Consider the following 26607-nt stretch of genomic DNA (forward strand, 5'->3'; position numbering starts at 1 on the left):
AAAATGTGAAAAAAGCAACAATAAAAACAACTACATATAAATAAGCGCAGATTAACTTACGGATTTCATAGCAACTGTCACATCTAACAATGTTCATAAGGCAACGGTTTGTTTTGAAATGACAAACCTATGCTTCGTAATGATATTGAAGCACAGCATAGCAACAATTGTGTAAACATGTGCCAACGATCATTATCTGTTGTACATGTTAGACATATTATCGAATGAATCAGAATAAACGTCATCTAAAAACTCAATGTTTTCAAAAGCATTAATGTCATGTTTTTGTGCACTTTTATGTGAATTATTTCCAATATAATTCCTTTGTAATAATTGTGACGCGTCATATGTAGGGTAGACGAAATGACAATTAAGAACGTGAGTTTCTGAAAATAGAAAAAATATTGATCAAGATACATCTAAACTTTCTATGGTCTCGAATCATATTATAAAAGTCAATCACGCATTTGATTGGGAAAACACAAAAATATTAGATTTCAAATCAAATTGTTACAAAAGAATCATATCGGAAATAATTCACGTAAGAGCACAAAAACATGGCATTAATGTTAATGAAGAGTTTTTAGATGATATTCTGATTTACTCGATAAAATGTCTAACATGTATAGCAGATAATGATCGTTGGCACATGTTTACAATAACACAATTGTTGCTATGCTGTGTTTCAATATCATTACGAAGCATCGGTTTGTCATTTCAAAATAAATCGTTGCCTTATGAACATTGTTAGATGTGACAATTGCTATGGGATCCGTAAGTTAATCCGTTTTATATGTTCTTATTGTTGATTCTTTTATATATTTGGACAAACATTTAGTTTTGTTAGTCATAATCAATTGGCTCTTAATTACTAAATAAAAAATGGACAATAGTTACGAGAAGCGTAAGTTTCACTTACAATGGAGATATTTGGACATAAGTACAGATCGTCACATAAACATATTATGAGGCGGGAATTAATTAGTTGAATGAGTTTGTTATAATGTAATGCTTCTTTTATTTCTATTCTGGAGAGTTTAGATGCATCTTGATTAATATTTTTCCTACTCTCTAAATTCTTTGGAGTGGAATTTCATCTGAAAGAGCGGAATCCCACTCTAAAAGTGTGAAAATCCAGCCAGTCTTTATCAAGACTGGCAGGATTTTTACACTTGTAGAGTGAGATTCCACTTTAAAGAATTTAGAAAGTATTTTCAGAAACTTGCGTTCTTAATTGTTAGAGAGACCTTGTACTAAAATGACAAATAAAAACGGCTGAGTACAGCTAAAACTAGTTTCGCTTAAGTAGATTCACTTTTGATTTAAAAAATTTGTATATTTATTGAGTATTTAATTGACTAACATTTGTTTAATGCTCGTTTTTTTTATCATTTTATAAATTTTAATTTTGTTATCCAATAACGAGCTGAATTGATTATAAATTGTAGCATAATTATTGTCAGGTTGAATACTAATACGAGGTGTGTTCAAAAAGTATCGCGAATTTTGTGTTTTTTCAAAAATTATTTATTTATTCATGAATATCTATTTTGTCCCCTTCAAAGTAATCCCCATGAGATATTATACACTTGTGCCAACGGTTTTTCCAATCTTCGAAGCACTTCAAAAAATCATTTTTTTTTATCTTGTTCAGCTCCTCCTTCGATGCCGTCTTTATCTCGTCAAGCGTAGCGTAACGTCGTCCTTTCATGGGCCTCTTCAGTTTAGGGAACAAGAAAAAGTCACAGGGGGCCAGATCTGGGGAATACGGTGGCTGCGGCATCATTAGTGTGTTGTTTTTGGCCAAAAAGTCGCGCACAAGCAACGATGTGTGAGCAGGGGCGTTTGGTACGAATTTCGCGGCGACCCGTCTCATGCCCAAATCATTGATAAAAATCGAATGGCACGAGCCAATCGATATGTTTAGGTCCTCAGCAACTTCTCTAACGGTGATTCGACGATTGGCCAATACCATTTTCTCCACTTCATTAATTTTTTCGTCTGTTGTTGAAGTGCTCGGGCGTCCGGCACGCTCTTCGTCGTTCACATCTTCTCGGCCTTCTGAGAACATTTTGTACCACCGATAAACGTTGCTTCGGTCCAAGGTAGCTTCTCCGTATGCCACAGTCAACATTCGGAATGCATCCGCGCACTTAATTTCGTTTTTCACACAAAATTTGATACAGGTTCTTTGATCCATTTTTTTGAATAGGTAAAAATCGAAGACGATCCAAAACACGTACAAGCAAAGCAGCTGTCAACAATTAAGTGAACATTCAAAATGGCCGAGCTTGTCGGCATAAGTGAGAGACATGAGTACCAACATAACGCCACAAAAAGATCGAAATTCGAATATACGTAACCCGCGAAAATTCAAAATTCGCGATACTTTTTGAACACACCTCGTATATAAATAATAACAAAAGAGTTCTATATTTTAATGAAAATAATATTACTTATGTGTACAATATTATTTTCTTAAGTGTATTACAAATTAATTTTGGGCTCTTATATTTAATCAACTACAGCATCTATTCAAATATTTTTCCCGCCTTTTAATCATTTTAAGTCTGTATACATAATCATTTCTTAAATCTCAAATCTCAGTCTAATTTTGTTTTGCGTTTAACTATATGCGAGACAAAAACAGACTGAGATCTGAGATTTGAAAAACGATTCTAAATACAAACCATAAAGCGTGAATGGCTTTAAAACGTAGTATAATAGTTGACGTTGCTGATATAACTTCAAAGAACGGTTATAAAAGCAACGTCGTAAAAAAAGCAACATTTAAAGCACTGCCTCCTTTTTAACTTACAAAAAATAATAATAATGCTAGCGAGGCTAACAAAATAATTTGCTCGGTCTTAAAAAAAAATGCTGTATAGAAAATTTAAAAAGTGATTTCAAAAGCTTCGGAAAGGCAATTTTAATCTCCAGGATAAAGAACACCCTGGACAACCAAAGAAAGTTGCAGATGAAGAATTGGAACAACTTTTGAAAGAAAATCTTTGTCAGTTAGAGCTTGCAAATACACTTGTAGTGAGCCAACAAGTAATTTAAAAATATACATGAGCTTGATAGAATTCAAACGTTAGGCCATTAATTTTCGCTTTATCACAATGTGTGACCGCATATAACAAGCGCAACCTTGGAAGTCCTCTCTTGGATGGGAAATTCTCCCTTACGCGGCGTATTCTCAAGATTCCAGTCTCTTCGGATTATCATCTTTTCCGATCCCTACATCACCTGCTTGATTTTCACCTCAAGTCTCCAGAGAAAGTCGGCAAAAGCATTGACGAGTTTATTAACTCAAAACCATCATCTTTCTTCTGAAGCAGTCATTTCAAAGATAGCAGAAGTGTATATAAAATAACGAAGACTATTTCAAAGTTTAAAAAAAGTTTAAGTTATTCATTTTTGTAAAATAAGTATTTTCTTTAAAGAGGACAAGAATTAAGTTGTACACCTAATAAATAAATATATATATATATATATATAATTTTATGAGATGAAAATATATAAGATTAACATATGTACGTGATTCGCATTTGAATCACAGAGATTCAAATTCAAATCGAATCAAATCAAATCTAATCTTTTTCAAATCGATTCGATTTGTAGTCAAATAGTTTATACCTCTTTAATTATTACCTGTGTTACTTAATTCTCTAATTTTAATTTCTTTGGAGATTTCTAGAAAAATGTCTAATATCTCAACATAATTTCACGTCCATATGTTAAAAACTTTTATTAAAATTTTACATACGTACATATACTTGCAAATAAGTACCTCAAAAATTAAATGATGATTGGTAAACAAAGCTGTTTGTCAATTTCAGTCAATCTTTTTAATGTTATTGGCAAGATAATTTCTTTAAATGTATAATGTCATCCATGTCAGTGCAAATAAATACATAATAAAAATATTAAGCCAAAATCAATTATATAAGGCTATCGGTTTTATGTCTTTGCAATATATCATTAAAATTCCACTGACGCGAAAAAGCAATCAACATCGTTCACGATATCGTATTCGATAACGGAATTATGTACGACATTTGATTAGGCAATATGACGAAGTTATTTCCACGAAATAATTACGATCGAAATTCAATTCATTTCCGTGATGAAAATTAAAAATCGATGGAAACATTGATCACAATTTTTATGGACTAGATTAACACCTAATGCGCAATATACAATATACAATATACTAGATTATGAATACATTTATAGAATTGATGAGTGATGCTTTAAATGTTTTCCATTCATACACAAATGATAAAACTTTATACAAAAAAATAACATGGCTCCAAAAACAAAACTTTTCAATGAATACTTTGAACTTTCTTTAAAAGTTTTGAATAATTGAAATTTTGTAGCATCATTAATCATTTGTAAATGCGATTTTGGTGTTACAATTTGATCAATTGGTTGTAGAGAAAGTATCATTAGTTCTCCACTCAGTGTATTCACAATTCTCATCAAAATTCTCTTTTCTTTGCAAACAACTTAAAAATTATAAAATAAACAATATAAAAATATACTCTTATTCTTCTAAATAGGATAATGAAGAAGATAATAAAGAAAACGCTTGTATAACGCTTGTACGACACTTCAAGAAGCATTCTATTTTTTTGCCAGAGTTTAACTTAATCATCTTCAATAAGTAATAATGGAATCTAAGCCTCGTTTTGTATATAATAAAATTAAATAGATCTACCATATATACGGCCTACACGATCATAGAATCTTGGTGTTGAAATAATATATTTTATAATTTTACATACAATTTCTGATTTTTTTCAAACTATGTGTCATTACTTCGGTTTTAAACACATTTCTTGGATTGAATCAGAATAAGTAATATCACAGAATTAAATTAACAAGTCAATTTTATATTACTGGTAACTAATTACCTCCCTCCTACCTCAAAAAAAAAATAAAAAATTTATTACGAAAAATATTATTTTGACCAAGTTTAAATTTGGATCTTCCTGCATTCCAAGCAACCATCCTAACCAATTCGATCAGCGAAGCACTTAGGGCGCGTTCCACTTAACGCTCGCAACGCTCATTTCATCCAAGTTGTTTGCAAAATATTAAACAAGGACAAATAATGCTTGCGATCGTTGCATTAAGTGAAATGCGTCTTCAATAATACTTTTTATTGTCTTTCAAATGGCTTAACACGATTGATAGAACATTCAAAAAATAATTACAAAAAAGATTACAACGCAGATTATAACATTATGACAATTGATTACAACGTTACACACAATATCAGCAATGAAATACACTGTTGATTGTGGTATACTTATGCATGATTTGTTTTAATCAAAAACAAAATTATAGGGCGAAATAAAAAGGATAAGATATCTATCCATACAAAAACATACAAATATGTGAGTTTATTTTATATAATTTAATATTTGCGTGAAATAGTGTCACGCAAGTCAGAAAAATGAAAATATTCTATTAATTAAATATATGTAATATCTTCAAAATGTTATTTTTTTAAATTCAAGCTTGCTTTAGGTGATGTTGGATAGTATTTCTATACATTTATCTAGATATTTGTATGGAGATGCATTTTGTATCTGAACATGTATGTGAGGTGTACATTCGAATTGGAGCATTTGTATTTGTATCTAGATACTAAAACACAATATCCGATTTATTTTTCAGATACATTTTTAGATAACATTAAATCATCTTTGGAACATACTTGGTTTGCAAAATGAGTTTTTGATTAGTAAAAATAAATGAAGTAATTTTCAGATTAATCAGACAATACTGTATCGTGTTGAATGCTAAAAAAGATAAAGCAAGAGCATATGTGAGGTACAAAAAACATCTGTCCTTTTTTATTCTCTAATTATGAATTTGGTTGAAGAAATTTTTTCATGTGTTTTGTACATTATTACGTTAATAATACAAATTTAGTTATTATTTAATATTATTTCATAATTAAATTTAACAGATATTTCTGTAAAAATTTTATTTATATTTCACATTTATGCAAGTTTATTACGACCCATCACGTTTTATTAAAAAAATCTCCGACAATAAAAGACTACATAATGTAATCTACATCGTTTTAAATTGGGAATTTAATCACATTTCGTATTCTGTACTTTTAGTTAGATTATTGCGGATAAATCGTTATATGCCATGTTCCACTAAAAGAACACAGAAGTCCAAGTTTATTCTGCTATTATACAAAATTTACTTTTTATTATCTTATGTCTCTTCATTCATTTTTAAACATAAGTACCTTGCTCATTTTGGGCTCATCGAGTATAATATAACGAAGTGCATATTGGTCGATAGAGTAAACTTTTGAATACCTGATATAGGTTGCTGAAAATAGAAAACTGCTAAATTCAATAAATTGAGCAAAAAAATGTTATTTAATACATTTCTCCAATGTGTCAAAAAATACATTACTGAACAGCAATGTCTTATAAGAAAATCTCAAAAAATATCAAAATTTGCATATTAAAAAATTATGGAACGTTTGATCTTCTAACATAATCATTTATTTTACAATTAAATTTTGTTACTAAACTGAAGCGGTTTAAAGAGTATTAGTTATTATTTTAGTAAAAAAATTTTATATATGTATATCATTGAGAATATTTCATCGGAATTCATACTACGAAATATTATATTCAATATTATATTCAATTTTGCCGAAAAAACACGATTGAACTTAAAACTTATCTTTGATAAATTTTTGAATGCTATTTTGTTTGTCATTCTCTGCAAATGATACAAGTACATATGAATTACAATTTAAATATCATAATATTTAAAAATACGATATCTTAATCAAAACAACTATTAAATATTCAAATAGCAAATTGTCGTTATTTGTCATCGTTTGATCACATCAAATAACATGTTTGACGACATTTTGACGTCAAAACGACGATAAATAACAACGATTTGCTGTGTAAGATACATTTATCGGATGTGTAATTCCACGCATTAATCGATTTAATTCTTAAATTTTTATCTTTATATAAAGTTGGAGTATTTATTTACCAATTTTTGTTTCTAATATTTTATTGTATATCTACTAATGATCTAATATTTTTAAAATGTATTGCTCAGTTATACAAAAACGTACAAACTTAAATAAAACTTTTTGCTAAAAGTTATAGAGCCAATAAGAATCAAAACATAGATGTATAAATTATTTTATTTGTATTACATATAATTTAACTTTTTTATTATACGTCTAATAACTCTTCATTTATGGTTTCCTAAATGTCTACAATTTCCCTAATATTTAATATGTATTATAAACCAATTAAAATAATCCTAATAATATAATATAATGTTCAGTAAAGTTTTTGATTATTTTATTTTGTGTTTTTAGCATTATATTAATGAATAGTATAAATAGATAGAGTAAGTTAAATTTCTAATTAATTTTACAAATAATAATTTATAAATACCAACACATCTGGCGTAAGAGTGTTTTTTTGAGAGTATAAATAATTAAAAAATAATTGCATTAAATGTTTATTAGATTAATTTCTTATTTTCTAAATGATACCCATTGCAGATTATTTGTGAGAAAAATGGAATTGTATTACTACGTGAATTCTAGTATTCTAGCGAGATATTTAAAAAATATGGAGAAACACGTATATTAGTTTTAATTGTGGTTTGTTAATTTTTTTTTTAAATATGTTTAATTGTAGGAACTATATGCAATTATTCATCATGCATGTTGTAAATTACATTCTTATAGTGCATCTCTCTCTCTGTCTCTCTCTCTCTCTCTCTCTCTTTCATATAGATATTTAATTTAATAAAATTGCGGTAGTATTCATCGAAAAAATAAAGAAAAAAATTATTATAAAAATTTAATTGCATGAGTATAGCGCATGTACAGAATTAAGAAGAAGCATCTTTTGCATTATATACTAAAATGCACTTGTATTAACAAACTGTTTAACATATATTTTAAAATACATTATGTTTATTATGTTTATACAAAAATAAAAAATACAAAAAAAACTCAGTTTGAAGTAAAAATATTTTTTTCATCCAAGTATATATTATTGATAATGTTATTCAAACTGATGTATTGTAATATAACGTTTATAGATGATAATTATTAATTTCTGATGTAACTGTTGATGGCTTCAATTTATGTTGAAAGAATGACAGATACGGAAAAAATTGCTCATAAAAATTTGTCAGAGAAAATAAAGAGCAGCACAATATCGATCGCACAAAGCAATTTCCTTTCTTTCTTCATTTTTGATATGCTAAATGATTTTAATACAATAAATATTGTTGTACTTACAATTTTATAATTGAACAACGAGATATAACTATTATAACAAGATTGTAAAGATATAACTTAAAATTAATAGAAATAATTTTACAAAAGGTTCCCAGTAAAACGTCGACAACGTTCTAGGAAAACATTATTAATGTTTTTCGAGGAAAACATTATGTTAAAAGCGATAATTCAAGAAAGGTAATAATGCCGGAAGGACATGAGAACTCTCATGCTTACGCAAAAGAAGAATTCAACCCTCAGGAACAACCAAAATAGACACGCTGGTCGATATTAATTGTGTCAAGTGAACTTCTTCAGCTTCTACATGAGCACCATACTGCGACTTTTGTGTTTAAGAATTGTATAAAATTTCTGACCCACTGCGTCTTTGATCAGCATTGTCAGTACGCGCTACATAACTGTTTCCAACTTGCAATATTCTGAATAACAACTTTATTTAATACTTCTTAAAAAGTTCTTATTTTAAGAATGCCTAATTTTCCTGTTAATTTATTTTTAATACTTTAATCTTTTATTTAATTTTATTTAATTTATTTAAGTCTAAAAGTACAAATAGATTTGTAGTTGAACTTTATAAAACGGAACAATTTATTCGTCAAAGGTTTGTCAACACAGACAAAACTTATTGTTAGTTCTATTCTAATAGCAGTAATATTACCGTGCCGAATTAGAACGTATAGATGTAACTACATCAAATTTTCTTTATTAGTAATTAGTTATTTTATTAATTATTATTAACTTAAATTAAACTTTATTCATAAATTTTATTCTAATTTTTTAAAAAATTATATCTAAGCTGTTTTTATAAAGAACATTATAACAAAAATTTTTATAATATATCTTGTAATGTTTGCATTTACTTATACGTTTTATAAATATTTGTTTAAAAATATTTGTATTATAAATCATTGCATGTTTAACAATAAACAAACAACTTAAGAATTTCTCAAACGTTATGTATTATTACATTTGTTTGTGTGTTCCATCTAATTATTTTAAATAGTAATTGATTTAATAAAAGCACTTTTGTTTTTACAAAAGCTTGCGAAAAACCTCAGATAAAACGCGAGAAGAATCGTTTAATATTCAAGAGCAGAAGTGTAGGAGCAATGAAGAGATCGCTTCGATGAATTCTTGATTGCGTCGAGGACGTACTAACCAACCAAATGAGAAATGAGATTTTGATATAAGAAATGAAAATCATTTTCTCAATAATATTTGAATTAAAATGCGTTACGTTGTATTCTCGATGTAAAAATACTAAAAATTACTCTGCTTAAAAGAAACGAAATAACATGATATAAAAGATAAATTGTTACTTCTTTTCCGATTGCACGCTAGAAACGAAACAAACACTCTGTCATGTAAGCAAGCAGACAGCAAGCAAATGTAAAACAAACAAAGTGCCTACGTTTCTTGAGAAACTTAAATCTCGAAAGATAAATATGAACCCTAAAAGCAATCCATTAAGTAATTTTATTATACAAACTGAAGTTATTAATAGGTATCTTCTGGTTTTCGTTTGAATTTTTTGAAAAAATAATATTACACCAGCAAAATATTTAGAAAGATTAATTACTTTGAAAAATTCATAACAATATATTATAAGTAACTTTTGATAATAAAAGTTCCCTGACTCTTATTAATATTATAATGTATTAATGTATTATTGTCAGTATGTCATACACATTGTTTAAAAGTATACATATTTATGAAATATATGTACATATCTGGGGGTATATATTTTATAAATATAATAATAAGCTTTTGATTAAAAATTAAACTAATTAAAAAAAAAGAATAACAAGTTCTAACGAACTGATAAAATTAAAACACAAGATTAGAAAGCTCATGTCAGTCACAGTGATTCTTATTGCTGAATAATGATTTAACAATGTTTTTAAAAGCATTAATATTACATATTCCGCTTCATGACTGTGTTTCAAATCCGACGAATATGCGGCGCGCAGTTTAAGTTGGAGATTGTAAAAATCAAATTATTAAAAATATAAAATCAATTCAACAAAATGAGAATTGCCTGATACAGACTTTTTAATCTCGCGTTTGAAAAAAAGAATATTAACACATTTACAGATTGCATTATTGTATGCGCGTAATACACTGTAAAAATTTTTTTTTTAAATTATCGATTCCAATAGGTGTAAAGTTACTAAGTAGTTGTAAATTTCCACACATTTGTAAATTTTCAATATACAAAAGTAAGATTAATTTTGTAATTTGTAATTAAAAAGATTGCAGAAGTAAATTTACAACATGTATCGAAAGTTATAGAAACGATAAAGTTAATACGTTATACAATTGTATTATGCATTCAAATATTATCTCTTTATCATACATGTTGTAAAACAATAAAATAAACAATAAAATAACTACTTATTGTGTCCGCACATAGTGATGCTAGGTGGGCAGAGTTCACGTTTCACGTAAGCACAGTGAATGTTAATTGCATTATATTTCACAGCGATATATGGAATATTGTTGTATTATATTACAAAAATCTAGATAATATTTAAATATCCTGTTATATACATAATTTTCCATATAAAATAAGATACATTTACTCAATCAAAGCAAATCTACATATTTTTTTTGTGGAATTACATGTTTTTTATATTTACGGACTAAGAACTAATCATATAATTTTTATTATATGTAAATGTACTGAATTTTTTTACAGTGTACATAATAAACATAAATTTCTTTGAAAAATAATTTTTAGTTTATTTTAATTTAAGTACCAAAAAAATGTTTCAATAATCTGTTAAATGTCTATCTGTTGATCTGCTTTTAATTTTATTAACTTTTTTAATTCAACAAAATCATTTGGTCAACAAGCTCGATATTTTCTTCACATAGTTTTTCGCAATAACGACGAAACAATCTATTGTACTGAATCATTTCATAGAAAGCCATCGCGAGCTTCATCGCAGTGTTTGATATAACGTAAATAGTTTCCAATCGTAACTGCAACATAAACCCGATCTAAAGCCAAGAGAGGGAACTACCACGTTCTATTCCGTGTTTCCGACAGGAGAAAATACTATCTCCGGAAAGGAGGTCGAACCACCCGTGGTCAGATTCTAGCCGGTATATCTGCCAGGACGCGGCGAATAAATGTATCTGACGAAAAGAGTAATGCCGTATATGTATACGCGCGATAACAGATACTCGAACTTTGATCTTTTGATAAATGCTTATGCAAAGTAGTTACACGGATCTACTACAAAAGTGTACAATTGGGCCATCCATCACATTAAATAATCCTAATATCTCCTTGTAATACCGAATTATATCAATCACATAATATATGATTGAGATCATTTGTGATTTTTGAAATTACATTAAATTTAGTAAATTAATATTGTTTTACAAAACTCAACTTCGCTAAATCAAATATTTTTGCAAAAAATTATTAATTGATGAAAACATTCTATCGTAAAAATAAAAGAAGTTTTACTTAATAAGCTTTATCAAAAAGGTGAACAATTGTAAATTTAAACATTTACATAGTTTTGCAAGGAAAAATAAAATATTTTGTTATATAGTAAAATTAATATGCAAAAAATAGAGGAAAGTTGTTAATACTAGCACAGACATCGTAAAAAGACATCCTCTAATTTATAAAAAACTAAATATTGCTCTATACTAACAAAATAATGATCTACTGAAAGAAGTGAAGAAATAAAAACTTATAGTTCATACATTTGTGGCTTTTTTCTATAAAATCTGCTAAAAACAAATTCTTAAAAAACGAAAGTAAAATTTGCACGATTTTCTCTTGCAAATTTCATAGTTTAAACAATAATGAGTAAATTATTAATAATATTAGACCACTTTACATGTTTGTAGCTTCCTAAAATTATTTTGTTATATATTTTCTTTTATATTTCTCTCGCAGTGCAATTTGAAACATAAAATTGTTGTACAAAGTAAACTGATACACTTTTCCGTAAGAATAAACAAGAATTATAAAATCTTTAATTATAAACTAATGTTAGCAGATGCTTTATGAATTTTTTCACATTTTCTTTAATATCTTTAATTACGAAAGTAAAGACTAACGCGATAGATACACTACTAAGATACCAAAAAAATCTTATAAAATAGAAGAATTCCATTCATGTATGAAAATATATTTTATTACTGATTTATTAATTTATTTTATAGTTAATTTCTTTCCGGAAGCCGTGTCTACATTCTGTCATTACTTTCTATAGTGCCAATGTCTGGCTTTTTTGGATTATGTTGCAAAAATATTATTTATTGCAAAATACAAAACAATACTATAAAAATTTCTACTTTATGTTTATGCTTTAAAGTTTTATTTTTAACTTTCGTTTAACGAAACTAAAATCATTTAAAAATAAAGTGTTAGTGACTTTCTTTTTAGTGATACATTATTCATTGTTTATCTAGAGGATATTATAACTCTTATGTACCATTCTTTTTTTTATAGAAAGGGTTAATGTTTCTTCATATTATTATAGACTATGCGAACTAACTATAGATATTGACTGAAACTATTCACATTCCAGTTTACAGTTTTCTAAAAAAAGCGCGATGAAAGATTCACACTGAAGGATATATACAGTGTGACACTCGATCTATTGCATAAGCAATGTGTCTTTGCGTGTCTCGAGTTACAAGCATTTTATAAAATGGTTCTTCGCGTTAGACACGTATTTGTACGTGTATAACCATAACGGATGTAGCAGCTTTAGGGATGTGATATTGATTCGCCAAGAAATGTGTTCTTTTACTTTTCCATTGCACGATGTATTCATCAAATATTAAGGTAAATGTCCCAGTAACTAGACATGTATCAATGCAAAGCCAAGATTGTAAAATTTTTGTAAAAATTTACAATAAAAAAACATTTAAATATATAATTTTTTAATTAAAATATGTCATATATTATATGTAAAACATTATTATTAACATACAAAAATATGAAATATTTTTAAATAATTTTAAAAATAATAAAAACTTGTAAAGCATCTGAATGCACTAATATCAAAACAATCTAAAACGCTTTTTTCTAATACCCTAAATAATTATTCTAAATACTTGTTCTTAATTTGAGTGTGGTTTATAAACAAAGTACAAGAAATATCTTAACATGACTTAAAATACATAATATTTTTTAAAACATTTTTAAACATCAAAATATATTAACATCGTCAAAATATAAACTCTTAGCTGTTTAACAAATTTATTTTTTTAATTAAATTTTATAATTAGAATTGATATTTTAAAATATTTACGTTACAATTAAATTTTTATATTACAAAAAACACATTTAAGACTAACAATAATAAACTTCCATGTAAGTGTTTAAATATAGCACGTTTGGTCACTGAGATATTTACTTTAATGTTAATTAAAGTAATAGGTCATATCATAAAAGTTCAATCAGAATATAAGTTGCACATTATATAAAAACACCGACAAAGAATTAAGTTTCAGTAAAATTACACAAAATTTCACAATAATATAATTATTAGAAAAATAAATAATAAATAAAATTCTACATAGAAATAAAAATTTAACTTTATAATTACTTTCTGAAAACAAATTTTAGAATAATTAAACTAAAATTGTTTTAGAATATTAAAACAATTTTACTCTGTTGTGCATAAATTGTATGAGAACTAAATCGGAACACATAAATATAAAGTCCAGATTTAACGTAACAATTTATTTAATGCTGTTATAAATAAATATTACGAATTATATCGTAAACTTTAATTTTTTCCTGAAAAATTTACATTAAATATTAAATTTAATATTTGAAGGATTATAAAATCAATTTTATTATCAAACTTCAAGAAAGACCAGCAATACATAACTCAAATTAAATTACGTTTGTTAGTCTGATAATAGTACGTACACGCACACAGAAATTTTAATGAAATTACATTTAATTAAATTAAATCAAATTAAATAAAACGTGTCATTAAATATTTCTTTAGCGGACTTTAATCTATAGACGCTATGTTTCATAAGATCTAGTTAATTAGAAAATTGAATTTACATTTTATGGATGGTAAAAATTTTTATTTGCGTTAAGGTTATTTACACATAAAGTTTTAAAATTAAAAAAAAAATTATGTTAAATTTAATTATGTTAAGAGAAGAATAGTATTTTAGACGGAGGAATTTTTTTATTTTTGTTTATTTTTTTAATACACACACACACACACACACACATATGTGTGTATGCAATGTATTAAAGGTAAAATTAATATTAAATATTAAATATAAAAATCTAAAATATTCAGCAAAAATAATTACAAATTGTTTAATCCTCCTAATTTTATTAATCTACAAATTAAAGTAATTGATATAGATGAATCTATAATACCTCAATGTAAAGTTTATTACTTACTGGAATTTATATGCTTTTAATAAAAAAAGGATCGATGAAAAGTTTACTCAGTAGGGATTTAAAATCCTTTTTCTTGTTAATTAAAAAGTAATCCTCTTAAAAGTTACAAATTTTTTTCACCTAATTTGTCAAAAAATCGCAATAAAATATACATGAGCAAACAGTTTAAGTTTAAGCATCAAAAGTGCATATATTGATAGAATAAATTTAAAATTTATTCTGTATTAAATTTTATTTAAATAATATTTTTATTTAAAAGTAAATGTAAAAATTTTCTTTTAAAATTGTACACACACACATTTAAGATATAAAAGATATCTTATATATAAATAAGCAAAAAAATAGAACAAAAAGATTATAATATTTTAAATTTAATAATGTAGTTTTTATATGATTTAAACAAAGAACTAGTATTAATACGTTTATTATAATACTACAATAATGATATTATATTACTGTATTTAGTAAAGCGTTTTATTAATTTAACAAAAATAAATAAAGAATTTTTTTGACTTAATTATTAATTTGTACTAATAAATGAAATATATTTACATTATTTTTACAACTATAAATATAAAAAATTTAAAGTTTGTGAAAAAATATCTATTCTTATTAATAAACTTTTTGAAAAAATATATTTAAAAAATTAATTATTACTTAATAAAGTACTTTTTAAATGTATTCATAAACATATTTATAATATGTGTATTAAAATAAAAATATATATAGTTAATAATATGTAATTTATAATATACACAAACATAGTCATTTTAGTAGCTATGTTAATTATATAAAATTGTTTAGAACACACACAACCCCCATCATATGCAATTAATATATATGCAATTTGATACCTACAACTTGGAAAAAAATCCATTATATGACGCGATTTTAATTATGCAATGCGATAAAATTACGTTCCACATTGCCATGAAAGATATATTTGCTATAGCATACGAGGTCGGTCGAAGATACACGTATTATCTTCACCACGCATTTTTTTCTTATCGATTTCCCTTGTGGTCGCTTATCTCATGAGTAAACTATTATTATCCCATAGTTATTTTAATAAGAAGATTCAATGGAAGAAAAAGAAATAAAACTTTTTAGATAGACAATAAGAGTGTCCAGAAAGCTTGTACAAAATATTTGAGTTCTAAGATGTTCACATTACTCAAATGTCATCATTTAAATTCTTCTGAGAGTACAACAATTTATTAAAATTATAAAAATATAATAATCTCGTATTTCAATGGAAGATACAAAATTGAATACAAAAGCCATTTTAAAATTACATTAACGCCATAGTTTCTGGTGTTTCTACACTCGAAAACATCTATCCTTTTTTACCAACAATTTGTATATCATTTGTATTAAATAAAGTGGATAAGCAAAAAAATGCAAGATAACTAGAGACATTGATTGGTAAATTATGTATCTAATTTTGTACAAAAAGTAAAAAATGCACGTATCGATAACGCAAACTACTATTTTTACATTTTTTTTACATATTTTTCTACAATTCACAATTATTAACTAAAAGTTGTAAAAAATTTTCAAATTTTAAGATACTTTCACATTATTCAAATATTATTTAAATTCTCTTGAGAGCACAATGCTTCCTTGAAACCAGAAAAATATGATGGTCTCATATTTCATATGGGAGATACGAAGAATTGAATACAAAAGCGATTTTGAAATAACATTAAAGTCAAAGTTTCTCCGTTCTTGAAATAGCTATACTATTCTTCTTGTATCAACAATTTGTGTTATCATAAATCATTTGAATAAAGTGTATAAACGAAAAAATACACGAGACAGCCAGAGACACTGATCAATAAATCATTTACCTTCAATTTGCCGCAAAAGCAAATGCACTTCCGCAGATCAATAGCGTAAACTATTTTTACATTCTTCTGATATAACCGTGTATATCAATATGTTTGTAAACTTAATGTAAGTATATATTAATAATTTCCCTTTTATTTTAATTAACATTTTGCATGTTATTTAATATCATAAATATCTCTTAAACTTTTACTAACTAAAGTTTACTAACTTATAGATTTTAACTTGTATTAGAAATATTAATAGTGCAGTAACCTCGAATTACAATCAAAGCTAAAAAGAAAAAAGAAAGTAATTATAGAAAACATAAATTTTCCATTATTTTATTGAACTTCAAAAAACAAAGACAGAAAGAGAAAAAAATAATTACCCATAAATATTTTAACTAGAAAACAAGGGGATTAATGTTTAAATAAAATTCTGTAATATACAAAACTCTATAAATAATTTTGTCAAGAAATATTTCTTTGTTGCATATGTTCCATAAAAAATAATAAATTATAATTATAAATTATATATGTTATATAATACAATATATATAATATATAATACAAAAAATAAAACTATATAATATTTAGACATAAGAAGATGCTACAGTACCACGAATTACCGACATTTACAGTGCACTAGCTATTTTTGAATTGGTGTTATAGAATCACAAAAACTTCTTTTTAGAATTAAAATACGCGTAAAATGAAAGTGTACTAAAATCAATTTTATAAGAAAATCAAACAAAAATTTGTAAATCATTAAAAATTTACTTGTATAGCCGTCACCTGAGGTTAACTTTATCTTAATATAGAAGTTGTGTAGCTTGTACGTACAAAATAATAATAGAGCGCACTTCAGAAAACATGCAAAAATAACATTGACCGCGTGAAATTACGATTAAACACTTAACAAAAAAGATATCCTAATGTGCTTTTACCACATGCATATTTCGCTCAGCAAAGCTGAACTGTCATAAACAGAGCAATATGGTCTTCAACAATAGTTGATAGAACTTTTTGCAGACGGCAAAATAATAAAAATTTAAAATTTAATATAGAATAAATTTACTTGAAATTGTAAGTTTGAATAAGTCGGAGATTGTAAAAATAAAAAATTATTATTTAGCATTAAAAACCGCTGTAACACAGGCTTGCTAACCTTATATTTAATTTTCTTAATTTGATGTGATTTATTATTGTTATAATTATAAAATTTTTTACATTTTAACATACAAGATTTATTGTTAAATCAGTAGAAAATCTTTCTTTATTGTCAATTATTAATAACTAACTTTTTAGTTTCCTCCTTATTTTATTATTAATTCCAACTAAAAAACTCCGTTCATCATCTAGAGGCGCGGTCGCGACTCGCGCCTATGTAGGAGAAGCGAGTCGCAGACCGACCCTCTTTTACGCGAGTCAGCGAGTTCCAAGCATGCGAGATTATCAGATCTCAGTAACGGCTGAACCGATCAAGTTCTGAGTAGTCTCAAACGATAGCTTGGCCTCGACTTGTATAATAAAAGTGTTTTTATTTTTTCTCTCCGTGCCCTACGAACGGAGATATCGAGACGCAAAGTCCAAATCTCAATTTTTACATTTAAGAAACGTCATCGTCGCTAAGATTTTCTTGTCCAGTACATATTTTCGACACAGAGAGGCGTTTGCTATTATATTATATTAGTTATATTCAATCAATCATGTCATGCACCTTCATCTAACCTGAATAGTAGTTGTCACCTAACGCAACTGACCATTCCGTCACGGCGATTTCGGTGGAGCGAACAATCTTTTAATCCGTTTTCCGCCCGGTTAAGAATAATCAGTACAAAATTACCGTTTCAAAAAAAAGGTAAGAAAAGGCACCAAGTGTATGTGCGCGCACCTAAAAACTTTTATTTTTTTCTGCAAAACTCAAGTGGTACTATCTCTGTGTTAATTGAAAAACTTACTATGCCAGCCCATGTCGTAATATCTTGAACTTTAATATACCTTTGTGAATTACAATATTACATTTTATTCTATTTTTTTTTCTTACAATTTTGCCAAGTTGAAATCATGTCTTTTATTACAAAAAAATACAAATTGCTTGACACTGCAAAACGCATGATATCAGTATAAAATTACCTTTTCAAAAAAAGGTAAAGAAAGGCACCAAATATGCGTGTGCGTGCACTTTATCTTTATTTTTCTTCTAAACCCAAGTGATATTATTTTTGTATTTTAACAGAAAAAATTTTTTATGCTAATTTAATTCTACAAAATCCAAGTAGTACTACTTTGTACTTTATATTTTCATTGAAAAATTTTCCTATTTTAACCCAATTGGTATGTATTTGATTCCATAAAGCTTAAGTAATAGTGTAAATCATGTCTTATTACAGAAAAAAAAAAATTACATATTGCTTAACACTACAAAACGCGTGATATCAGTACAAAATTACCTTTTCAAAAAAAGGTAAAAAAAGCGCCTATGTGTGTTGCGCGCAACTTATTTTGAAATTGTGTAATCTAATAAAAATGATATACGTTTATTAAAAAAAAAAATGTGTGAAATCTTTTAAAGTGCGCCTATTATAAAAAGAATATACTTTTTTTTTATGAGAAAATTTTATTAAAATAAAAATTTTTTTATGTACAAAAACATGGCGCTGCTAGATAGGAAAAACAATGAGAAGAATTGAATAATTTCTGTACAAAACCTAATTGCTACTATCTCTGTATTGTCATTGAAAATCTTCCAAACCAAGTGGTATTTAATTGAAAATAAATAATATATTAAAATTTTGTAATCTAATTTAACCTAAATAATTTATATTTTAACAGAATCTTTATTTTTTTTAATAAAATTCAAGTTGTATCTTAAGTTTAACTTACGATAAGAATTACTTAAATGTTAAAGAAACTAAAACTTATTTCGCAAATTTCTTTTATAACGCAGATCTTACAAGTGTTACATTTATTGCATTCTTTCTTATGTTACAATTTATACCAATATTATGTTCCATCAAAATTAATGTCACCTTAAATATTTTCAAATTAAAGAAAAATTTAACTTTAACAAAAACTGCATTTTTTAATTAAAAATAAAATCCTTCTGAAATGATTGACTACGATCATTCTTTATGCAAAAAAATCGCGAAGTTGTATTAAATAATGCAATACGTTTTATTTTTGTTAAATTATTTAAAAATAAAACCATATAATATTTAAATTTAATGCATCGACCGCACCAATAAATTTGTCTTTGAATATATATAATATATATTTTAGAAATTTTTAATCTTTAAAATTTTAAAAATTTATTTAAATTTACTATTATATTTTTACCTTTTCTAAAAATAATATATTTTGGTTAAGTTTAAAAGTATTTGTAAATAAATTAAAATATATATTTTAAATTTATTAAATTATTTTACATATTCAATTTTCTTTATATCATTATTGTTAAAAATAATTTTTATTTGATTAGAAATAATGTGTTTCTTTTAAACAATTAAAATTAATTAATTGTATGTAACTATTTTTTTTAATGTAATTTAATTATTCCTTTTTTTCATTACATTCAACATCTTAGAAGGTACAATTAAGGAAAATTGTCTTAAAAAATAATTATATCGTAATTATATCTTAGAAGATAGTATAATTAAGAAGAATATGTAATTAATACATTCTTTATACCTATATAACATTATCTTGTAATAGTAATAATAAAAATAATTTCAACACTAAAAAGAATTGTAGCATATTTTCAAATTAGTTATATATTAAAGTTAGTTTATTCATTATAGTTTTCATTAGTTAATTAGCAATGTTTCATATTAAAATTTATAGTTCTGCATGACAAAAAATAAAAAATGTTATGGCTTCAATAATAAAATGGAAGAAAATATTTGTTATGTTTATACTAATGATGAAAGAAGAATAGAAGTAACATGTTACTTTCATCTCTGGCTTCTCTTCCTATTAGTATAAGCATAAAAAATATTTTTCTTTGTTACTTCTATTCCTGAGAGAGAAACACGTTTATGCATGAAATTATATGCATTTTAATAATAACATTTTGAAACTTATAACATTTCAAAGTTTACGGTATCATCTCTCCCAACATAATACCATAAACTTGAGTAATTTCCCTTAAGAAAAAATTCCATGAAGACTGATTAAAAAACTGAACACTAATTAATAAATAACTGGTCATCAGTTAACTGATAAACGAACTGTAGTAATTTGAAACGAGTTTTTTATCAGTTACTGTATTTTACTAGTTACTGATAAAAACAGCTGGTAATATATTAAAACAAGTTTTTTGTTAGTATTAATCAGTAACTGATATAAATCAGGTTTTATCAGTTACTGATCAATATAAAATTTGATAGAACTAGATAAATATTTGTCGAGTTTTTTTTATCAGTAACTAGTAAAATTCAGTAACTGATGAAAAACTTATTTTAAATTACTACAGTACTTTTATCAGTTAACTGATGACCAATTATTTATCAGTTAGTGCTCAGTTTTTTCATGAGTTTTCATAGAATTTTTTCTTATATATTATCAGTTACTATAACTATCAGTCACATAACTGATGGTAATATCATTTACAATTAAATTACCAGTTACTCATCAATTAGCGCTCAGTTTCTATGTTCTTCAGTTCAGCTATCAGTTTATTAATCAGTTATATTTGAAAGATAGCTCGTTGAATTAGAAAAAAATCTTTATTGAAATATTTATGTGTATATTTATATATATTTGCACATTTTTATATATTTGCATTTAGACGAACAATTAAAGATTTAAATTATCTTTTTCAATGCAATTAACAGGTGGTATATAATATAAACACCATTTACGATCTGGAACAGATACACAAACATTATACTACTGTGTCCAAATAAAAAAGTGACTCTTCAATTTAAACTTTACTGGTTTATCGATTTCAGCAAATAATTTTTTTTGTAGTTTGGTAGTACTGTCTTTGATATCTGTGCAAAATTTTATGTCAATATCTTTATTAGTTAACAAGTTGACGCTCGATTTTGTGAATAATAAAAAGTAATTGTTTTGATTTTTACAATGTCTGATTTTGTTAAGCAAAGAAGTTTTGTATACGGAATAAAATTTATGCTGCAGAAACGTTAAGGATGTTGCAGAAAGTAACCAGGCTATGTCAAAAAAATGTTTACAAGTGGTACAAACAGTTTCAAGAAGGCAGAGAAAGCGTTAATGACAAAATGCGCCCCAGACGACAAAAAAAAAACATCAATTGATGAATTAACAACACGTCAAGGATATCAAAGATTTGGTGCTCAAAAATCGTCGATTGACAATTAGAGACCTTGCTGATATTGTTTGCATTTCAAAAAGATCAATCAACACCATTTTAAAAGATGTTTTGGACCTCAGACGCGTCAAATCTCGATTGGTTCCAAAAACACTGAATTTCTTTGAAAAAGAGCATCATATTAATGTCTGTAAAGAGATGTTTTAAGACTATAAACCGGTCATGCTTCTGTAACATCCTTAACGTTTCTGCAGCAGTAATTTCATTCCGTAGACAAAATTTAATCTTGCTTTTTTACTTGAGAAAATCAGACATTGTAAAAATCAAAACAATCACTTTTTTTTTGTTCACAAAATTGAGCGTTACTTGTTAACTAATGACGATATTGACATGAAATTTGACACAGATATCAAAGACAGTATACTACCAACGTACAAAAAAAATTATTTGCTCAAATCGATAAACCAGCAAAGTTTAAATTAAAAAGTCATCTTTTCATTTGGACACAGTAGTATTTGAAAAACTTGCAAGAACAATGTACTTAGAATAAAATTTTGCAATCAATTGTTATAAACAAGTTTTAAAAAATTGACTGTAAAGGAGAACTGATCACGCGATTCTATTTCTTAATTTTTAATAATGTAAATTGGTTGGAATTCGAACATGTTGTCCGTGACATCTCAAACGAAAGTCTGAATAAATTTCGCGATAGAAAAGAGATGCCGCGCTCTCATCAACCTTGTGAATACTTTATTTGATGGGTAAAAAAAATTGATAGAAAATAAATATTCATATCTTATCTATTACATTCATAGCTTAATTTTTCTAATAATAAAATTATATTTGAAAAATTTACAAAAACAGTGTTGGACTTAAAATAAAATTATTTATTTTTAATTTTATAAATATCTTTAAACTTGAAAATAAAATGTTTTCAAATACATTATTTTTATGTTATTTGTTTATTTTCTTATAAATTGTGGTATTTTAACACTAAAAAATGTTAAATATCATTTGAACACAAAATGTTCAAAGAATGTATAATGTCTATAATAATTAATGGAATTAGTTGGAATTGGAACATGTTGTTGTCCGTGACATCTCAAACGAAAGTCTGAATAAATTTCGCGATAGAAAAGAGATGCCGCGCTCTCATCAACCTTGTGAATACTTTATTTGATGGGTAAAAAAAGTTGATAGAAAATAAATATTCATATCTTATCTATTACATTCATAGACTTTATTTGATGGGTAAAAAAAGTTGATAGAAAATAAATATTCATATCTTATCTATTACATTCATAGACCTTGCTTAATTCTTAATTGGGACATCCATTTGATGCAAATTAATCCATACAATTCACAGTAATTATAAAAATTTAGCAATATTAAATTCATTACATTTTTACAGAATTGCTAATGTGTTCAAAGGATATGATTTAAAATTAAATAGCAGATTTTTGTAACTCTGTCATTACATTAGTAACGTAAAAATATTAATATCAAAGAAATAGCGTTACAATAAAGATTATAAATTTAAGAACGCACGAGCAAGTATTAAACATACATGCCATGTATTTGGAATTAATTGATTATCCTGCTTAAGGCATTATGGTATTCATTGCTTAAGAATGTTTAGATGTTTTTAGATGTATTTGTGAAATACTTGCGCAAAAAGTAAAAGCGTGAAACCTTGAATTGATTAAATCGACGTATATAAACCTGGTCTTTAATCTTGTTCCTCCATTATAGCGTTCTCCTCGAGACACGTTCAATAGCCAGCATATTCCCTCCTCAATATGTTGGTCAAGATTTTAAGACTCTTTTACTTTTTTAGTGCGGTGATCGTAGTTATTCCATTTCAGTCAATCGGGCAACCGCGACCGAAACGGTATCACAGCATATACGGCAATGATGTGAGCGGACGCGAGTTAACAAATATATTTGAGCTAGGTGCCGGAGCCTTCAAATTTTTACTGCAAGATCAACGTAATTTGAATGAGGAGGTGCCGGACGCGATTCTGCAATTCGGAGCCGAGTACGATTTTATAATAATTGGCGCCGGTACGGCTGGCGCTACGATAGCTGCAAGATTAAGTGAGATTCATCAGGTTGAGGTGTTATTGATCGAAGCTGGATCTTACGAGAATTTGCTGATGGACGTCCCGGTTATAGCTCACATGCTGCAACTAAGCAGTGATGTTAACTGGATGTATCGAACAAAATCATCCAAGAAATACTGTCTTGGTATGAATGATAATAGTTGTAATTGGCCTAGAGGAAAAGTGATGGGCGGCAGCAGTGTACTAAACTACATGATCGCAACCAGAGGCGGCGCCGAGGATTACGATCGATGGGTTGAGATAGGGAATGAAGGCTGGGCTTATAAGGATGTCCTGAAATACTTTAAAAAACTGGAGACAATCGATATGCCAGAACTTCAATCGGACACTATTTATCACGGAACTAAGGGACCGCTGCATATCTCTGAGTTGTCATTTCATACTCTATTGGCAAAGGCCTTCTTGAAAGCCGGCAAGGAGCTGGGATATCCACTGTTGGACTATAACGGGAAAAATATGATAGGATTCTCGTATTTGCAGGTCACGGCTGAAAATGGCACTCGTATGAGCAGCAATAGAGCTTACCTACATCCTGCGAGAGATCGTCGCAATCTTCACATAACACGCAAAAGCACGGTGAGAAAAGTACTGATCGATCATCGCACGAATCGGGCGATCGGCGTAGAGTTTATCAAAGATCGTCAAATTATCCAAGTGTTGGCGAGAAAAGAAGTAATTTTGTGCGCGGGTACCATCGGGTCACCACAATTACTGATGCTGTCCGGCGTTGGACCGGCTAAACATCTTAGCAAACTCGGCATAAACGTTGTTCAGGACTTGCCGGTGGGTGAAAATTTGATGGATCACGTAGCTTTCGGCGGGTTAATGTGGACGGTGAATGACCCGATAAGTATACGAATGCTCGAAATGTTAAATCCCACTCTTCCGTATTTAGGAGACTTCTTGAAAAGGCGCTCAGGACCATATACAGTCCCGGGTGCGTGTGAGGCTCTCGCTTTCATCGACACAAAAAATCCAAAGAAACGTGACGGTTTGCCGGACATAGAACTGCTGTTTATCGGTGGAGGACTTAAAGGAGATTTTGTTCTTACAAGTGTACTGGGTCTCAACAAGCAAATACGTCAGATGTGGCGGAAATATAGCAACAATCACGGTTGGATTATAGTACCGATATTGTTGAAACCAAAAAGTCGTGGACGAATAAGACTGCTAGCCAACGACATTAATGTTAAACCCGAGATTGTTCCGAATTACTTTGACGATCCAAAAGATCTTAAAACGATGATTGCTGGCATTAGAGCTGCAATAAGTGTCGGTCAGACAGAAATAATGCAGATGTTTGGTTCACAATTGACGAATGATACTTATCCGGGATGCGAAAACTACAAATATGACTCTGATGATTATTGGGAGTGTGCGATAAGAACGCTGTCTGTCACCCTCTATCATTGTACGGGTACTTGTAAGATGGCACCAAGAGGAGATCCAACTGCTGTCGTCGATCCCAGATTAAAGGTATTTGTTAAAAGACGCACTATAGAAGAGCACTTATTCTCAAATTTGCAACAAATATTTCAATGATCTGAATGCACACATGCACGCACGCATACGTACATACTTTTGATTTATAATTTACAAATTTGCGTATACGTAGGTGATCGGCGTTGAAGGACTGCGAGTAGCAGACGGTTCTATCATGCCCGAGATTATATCGGCGCACACAAACATACCTATCCATATGATTGCGGAAAAGTTGGCAGATATGGTCAAAGAAGAATGGGGATACACTTAAACAAGTAACAAACGTAATGTATCTTATCGTGCTATTAACGAGTTTTTAACCGATATAAACTTCATTATAAATTAACAATTTATTAATTAACACGTTTGCTGCATATAATTCAATATATATTAGAACACACCATCAAATGTAATCTACATTTAATCAATTTCTCCAATTAATATTTAATCGCAAACCATCAATAGTGACACATCGTAATAAATTACTCTTAACATGAGTAGTTTTTCTTTGAAATAGTTTTAAAAATCTTAATTTTGTTAGAATTATTATCTCTTAAATTAACAGTCAAATTTTTGCAACATTCAAAGTTACATTAATTGTCAACTTGCTCTCTTCTAAACTAAAATGACAAAAGAGATAGAGAATTGCGCAGGAGACAATAAAAATAAACAACATTCAGATAAGTTTAATTACATGACGTTTGCAATTTTATTCCGACTCTTTTACTCGTCAGTTCTTTCATTCTTTCGTTCTTTCTTTTATGTGTATTTATTTTTTTTTTAGTAATGTAGAAATTGATATTTAAAAACTGGATAGAAAAATTTTATTAAAGAACATAACCAGTTTTTAACAAATTATTAAAAAACTGCAAACAACTAGTCTTCAGTTACTAATGATAACATTTAGTACCTATAATTTACTTTATTTTTTTAAGTAATGCAGAAACTGAAAGTTAAAGCTATATAAATGTGAACTAAAGAACATAACAAGTATTTGATAAACTTGTTAAAATCTGAAGATTACTCATCAGTTACTGATGATAGCATTTAGTGTTTAATCAGTTTTTTTGGCTTAATACAGAAACATTTTAAAAACTGAATATGAACTGAAGAACAGAGTCAGTATTTGACAAACTGGTGGA

General features: G+C 27.5%; 2 protein-coding genes across 4 annotated transcripts in view; one reads left to right on the forward strand and one right to left on the reverse strand.

The window, feature by feature from the left end:
* LOC105194352 (potassium channel subfamily T member 2) overlaps positions 1-26607 on the reverse strand; it is a 255391-nt gene that overhangs the window by 221789 nt on the left and 6995 nt on the right. The window lies entirely within an intron of this gene.
* On the forward strand, positions 23617-25759 carry LOC105194334 (glucose dehydrogenase [FAD, quinone]). The gene is made up of 2 exons (XM_011159207.3): positions 23617-25459; positions 25599-25759. The coding sequence occupies exons 1-2, from the start codon at positions 23660-23662 to the stop codon at positions 25734-25736; spliced, it is 1938 nt and encodes a 645-aa protein (XP_011157509.1). The 5' UTR covers positions 23617-23659; the 3' UTR covers positions 25737-25759.

The sequence above is a fragment of the Solenopsis invicta genome, chromosome 1 (assembly GCF_016802725.1).
Source record: "Solenopsis invicta isolate M01_SB chromosome 1, UNIL_Sinv_3.0, whole genome shotgun sequence".
NCBI classification, from domain to species: domain Eukaryota; kingdom Metazoa; phylum Arthropoda; class Insecta; order Hymenoptera; family Formicidae; genus Solenopsis; species Solenopsis invicta.